Genomic DNA, 5,000 nt, shown 5'->3' with positions numbered 1-5,000 from the left:
GTGCCCTCTCTCCTCTCCACAGGGATCAAACCCAGTGAAGCTCGGGCTGAGAGATTGAAACCGTCTTTGGTCATGTGACTGTGGTCAAACTGAAGGAGGCGCGTTCAGTCTGCTGCCTCACCTGCTGATCAAGGTGAGCGGATCACCTGAGAACTGAACACAGACCCTGCTCGCTACCCTTTAAATCCACGAACACAGAGACTCAGCCGCTCGTCTCCTCACTGTCACGTGATAAAAACTGATGATGACGTCGGGTTCAGGCTGCTCTCTGAGACTCACCTGAGTCCAGGGAGATCCTCTCAGGTGTTCTGGGACTAGCGGGCAGGTGTTCCACCTGCACCTGGATCAGCTCCGTCTCCTCGGGTTTGGCTCGGCGTCGCGGACTCTTCGAGCTGCCCTTCTTCCTCAGAGGGCTCCTCCTCCGCTCCTTGTTGCTCCCCCCGCTGCTCTCCCCCAGCTCGCTGAGGTCCACCAGATCCAGAGCTGTGGACAGAACTGCAGACAGCGGGACAGGTGGACTCGTTACCCCGACAGGTAACAGTTCAGTGTGTCTGTGAGAGCGGTCAGCTACAAGTCTGACTTCAGTCAGCCAGAACATCCTGACCTTCACTTTGGTGTGAATAACAGATAATAACAATATTTAACTCAGAAGATAAGTGCTCTGTCTTAACTCTGAGTACTCTAAGTACTCTGAGTACTCACAGCATCACAGTTTCGAGGTTATTTAAAGCAGATTTATTGCCTGGGCTCAGCCTCGGAGGCAGACGAGCTCGGTTAGAGCCACCGCTGACAGGGCGCCTCCTACACGCACGACCAGCTGGGACTGAGACGCTCCGGCCGACCTGCGGCGTTCGTTCATCACGGCGTCCTCACAGACGAGCTGGAGGAGGCGTCCGTGTCCACCCACCCTCATCAGTGAGTTTAACCATCCAGCCAATCGCCTTCAGCGGGGTTGGAGGTGTTAGAGGAGGGTTACAGCAGCGCTCAGACGTGTTCTTGTCACCGCGCTCACAGACTAATAAAGTTTGAATTGATCCATGATCAATAACAGAACGCGTGACTCTGTGACCTCTGAGCGTCTCCCTGCAGCCCAGGCTCGGATCGGATAGAATTTCAGCCACATCGCCTCCTCCTCCTCCTCCTCCTGACACGTCGACAGTTTTTATGTAAATGCAGAAAGAAGCAGCACAGCAGCCTGAGTTTAATGAGCGTGAGGAGGAGGACGGAGCAGACAGGAGGACAGAGGAGGTCAGAGGTGCTAATTAATGGCTGGTGTACCTGCTGAGTCGGAGGTGACAGATGGTTCACAGAGGAGGAAGGAGGACGGCCAAGGGCGGAAAGTTAGAGGAGTACAAGAAAAGAGAGGAGAACAAAGAGATTTGGGAGAGCAGAAAGGAATGAGGGGGGGTTAGAGGAGGAGGTTACTTCTCACAGCTCAGTCATGTTTAGGAAATGAAATAAAACAGAAATGGAAATGGATCAATAATGTTTCCCCTCGTTTCTCCTGCACGAGGGCTGAAAAAAAAAATCTGAGCAGGAGGAGGAGGTGGAGGAGGAGGTGGAGGAGGAGGTGGAGCCCCGCTGAGCTGTGGAAGACGAGGGGAGGGGAAGGACGGGAGGAGGTGATAATTAGCGGGAGTCTACCTGCTGTGTTGGAGGTGAGCGGTCGGGCGGAGGGGGTGTCGCTCCGGCTCTCCGACAGGAAGTCATCGATGGAGGGGCTCAGTAGGGGCCGGCTCTCCTGCTGCTCCCCGACCAGCTGGAGGGCAGAAACAGCGGGTTAGACCAGACCGCCGAGGAGACGCAATAACCCCCCCACCCCAAGGCACTTCATACTGTAAGGTAAAGACTCCACAATAATGCAGAGAAACCCAACAATCATATGACCCCCTATGAACAAGCACTTTGGTGACATTGGGGAGGAAAAACCAGGCTCAGGGAGGGGCGGGGCCATCTGCTGGTTAGGGTGAGAGGAGAAGGACACGCTGTGGAAGAGAGACAGAGACTAATAACAACTAAAGACGCTGAGACGAGTTTGCTGCTACGTAGGACTCTGCATGTCTCTGGGTGGCTTCGTATCCAGAGGTCAGAGGTCACGTTTGGCACCATCAGCTCTGGTTACACTCTGTCAGGACCTGTGACAGTGAAGCTAAAACATGAAGCAGGTTTTAAAAGGACGGCTCAGTCAGGTGACAGGATGGAGGAGGCGGAGCAGCTTTTAGGGCCCTGCAGTGATTACAGGAAGCGGCAGAGCGAGCCTGTCACGTTATGAAAGGATAATGAGATAACTGCTCCAAAGGTAATGAATGTGTCTAAATGAGGCACAAACATGTCATCTGCACACGCTGGTGTCTGAGCGGAGCCTCCTCACAGCGGCACGACTCAGACACACAAATGAATCACAGCTGCCGCTGAATTCACCGGTAAATGTCTCGTTCATCCGAGCCGCTGCTGAGGGAGCAGGAGGAGAGGCTGAAAAGACACCTCCAAAACACCAACCATGTGACGGAGCACACGCCTGTGTCACAGCCGACCAGGATTCATCAAACCGTCAGCACCGCTCGAGCAGCAAATGAGGCGCCGCGTTCTGCACCGCAGGCGGAATCCGTCGGCGCGGTGCGCTCCCGGCTCTGACCGGGCTCTGTTACACCTGCAGAGGAGCCAGCTGGTGTGCAAACACCGGTGGACAGATGTGCCAAACAGGCCGCTCCGCTGCCTGCCAGCTCCGAGGCATTCTGGGAAGTGTTAATTCCAGATCACAGATTAATGTATGTGCCTTCCTAATCCTAATCCACAGTGCCGTGTGCGCCACATGTTTAATCCCGTGAAGAGGCGAGCAGCACCGCGCAGATTCACTGTGAACTGATCACTTCAGAATAAAAGACCCAACAAAGGAAAAAAGGATATGAAACAGCACGGATCAGGAAACATATCTGAGTTCGTAAATCCAGAATGAGATGGGAGGATAATCCAGAGATAAAACAGCTTCAGAGTTTTATCAGCTGAACCAGGAAAAGTGGAGGAAAAAGTCTGGATATGACACAGAGCGATGCTTTAAACCGTAACGTCGCTGGATGCTGGACTTCCTGAACACATCGCAGGAAGAATGGCCAAGGAGGCGTTTCCTGTTGCTGTTTCAGGGCGGGATGAATCGGTCTCACAGTTGTGTCACTTCCTGCACACATCTACGCCATCGCCATGGGGCGACCGTGGTTCAGGGGGTTGAGAAGCTCATCTGTAACCGGAAGGTTGTCGGTTCGATCCCCCTGCTCTCTCTGTCCTGGTCGTTGTGTCACTGGACACTTCACCTACCGCCTACTGGTGTTGGCCAGAGGGGCCGATGGCGCGATATGGCAGCCTCGCTTCTGTCAGTCTGCCCCAGGGCAGCTGTGGCTACAACTGTGGTTCGCCTGCACCAGTGTGTGGATGTGAGAGTGAATGAATAGTGGAATTGTAAAGCGCTTTGAGGGCCTAGAAAAGCACATACAAATGCAATCCATTATTATTATGTTTCTGACAGCACAGCGGGATGTGGCCTAAAGTCTCTCAGACAGGTTTTCCCAGTTGTGTGAGCAGTCACGAATCTTCCCAGCTTCCTGCACATGTTAATCCTGCTGCTTTAGTTTTAATGGTTTCGATGTGTGAGAGCACAAAGTCTGGACCTCAGTGAATCCTCACTGCTGTGTCTGGAACAGAAAACTCTCCCGAACTCAAGCAGGGATCCGACTCTGTGCCCAGGACGAAGGACGAAGTCTCCTTTTCCGACCCGGTGAGGTCTTTCAGCTCATCCTCAGAGTTAATCTGACACAACAAACACACCGACGACACTGTCTGTCTTTCTGTTGCTGACAGATGATATTCAGATCATTTTTCAGTGGGCTTAGGGTTACAGTGAGCGTCCGGTAAAAGTGTGGATGAGGAGGAAAGAGGAGAGCGGTCAGAGCTAAATGACTTTGGTGCTGCGTTTAAAAGCCGGGGACAGCGTGGGGAATCGCAGCGCCGCGGCTGTGTGAAGGTGAGTTTCTCTCTGAGCGGAGCAGAGTAACGGCAGCTGGAGCAGAGCGGAGGGTCAAAGGTCGGTGACACGATCACACTGAAAACTGCGTGCTCTGCAGACGGGAATAAGACCGTCAGACGTTTGTTCACTCAGACTAAACCCGAGAAGTCTGACAGCGGCGGCGGGACCGTGATGCACAAAGAAATGCTTCAGCAGGGCAGTAAACGCTCTGACCTTTGACCTGCTTGCTGTGAGCAGGAACTAAACGTCGAGCTGCGAGGGGTAACAAACAACTATGGTCCTCATGCCAACCTTGGTCGTCACGGGGAGGAAGGGGTTCCCTTCAGTGGATGTCTTTTTTACCAGGAAGCTCCTTCAGCAACAACCTTTTCCCCTACGACAGGCAGACAGGCAGGGTCGCCGAATCATCGGGAGGGCGACGGGTTGAGCTCAGTGATGGGCGGAGCCAGAGGCGGCGACTGGAGTCGTGATGTTGTGTCAGTCTGTGCAGAAAGGCTCGGCTTCAGGTTTCACGCTGGCAGCTTTTCCGTCTGGCTCAGCGGCGACGAGGACGTTTCTGATCTGAAGCTGAAAAACGAGGAGACTCGCTCTTGAAGCACCAAAGCTCCTCTGATGGCCACTTTTATTTACAGTCTATGTGGGGACGGTGCACGTTTTAAGCAGAGCTCTCATCTGTGCACGCTGTCCACCTGTACCCGATCTTTCTGCTGCTCGCAGCAGGTCCATAAATCATTCACATTAAAGTTTATCTGAAGAATTTCTAGAACATTCTGTTTTATTCTGCAGAGGGAAGTCATATGTAAACGAGATGGCTCTGTGATGGCTTTAGCCGCTGAAGACAGCTCTCTCTGACCATCACTCTACTGCACATGTGCAGTAACATCAGGCGTAAATGGAAACATAACAGACATCCAGCTCCCTGAAACCTGGACTAACCTCAGCAGAGGCTAAAATACATCTGTGAATAAATAAAATTCAGGCA

The 5,000-nt window shown here is 53.0% G+C and overlaps 1 protein-coding gene across 3 annotated transcripts in view; it reads right to left on the bottom strand.

The window, feature by feature from the left end:
* Window positions 1–5,000, bottom strand: part of pex5lb (peroxisomal biogenesis factor 5-like b) — a 23,829-nt gene that overhangs the window by 9,945 nt on the left and 8,884 nt on the right. The window contains exons 1-3 of one of the 3 annotated variants that reach the window (XM_063461226.1): window positions 2,500–2,517; window positions 1,645–1,759; window positions 280–495 (exon numbers count right to left, since the gene is read on the bottom strand). In XM_063461226.1, the coding sequence (XP_063317296.1) occupies window positions 280–495; window positions 1,645–1,759; window positions 2,500–2,502 (334 nt within the window). In that variant the 5' untranslated portion in view covers window positions 2,503–2,517. Of the gene's footprint in view, window positions 1–279; window positions 496–1,644; window positions 1,760–2,499; window positions 2,518–5,000 lie in introns of those variants that run through there. The other 2 variants (XM_063461225.1, XM_063461227.1) reach the window with 2 other exon arrangements.

This window comes from Pelmatolapia mariae, linkage group LG18 (genome assembly GCF_036321145.2).
Source record: "Pelmatolapia mariae isolate MD_Pm_ZW linkage group LG18, Pm_UMD_F_2, whole genome shotgun sequence".
NCBI lineage: Eukaryota > Metazoa > Chordata > Actinopteri > Cichliformes > Cichlidae > Pelmatolapia > Pelmatolapia mariae.
Note: the sequence above shows the minus strand (reverse complement) of the source record. Positions and strands in the feature narration are given on the sequence as shown.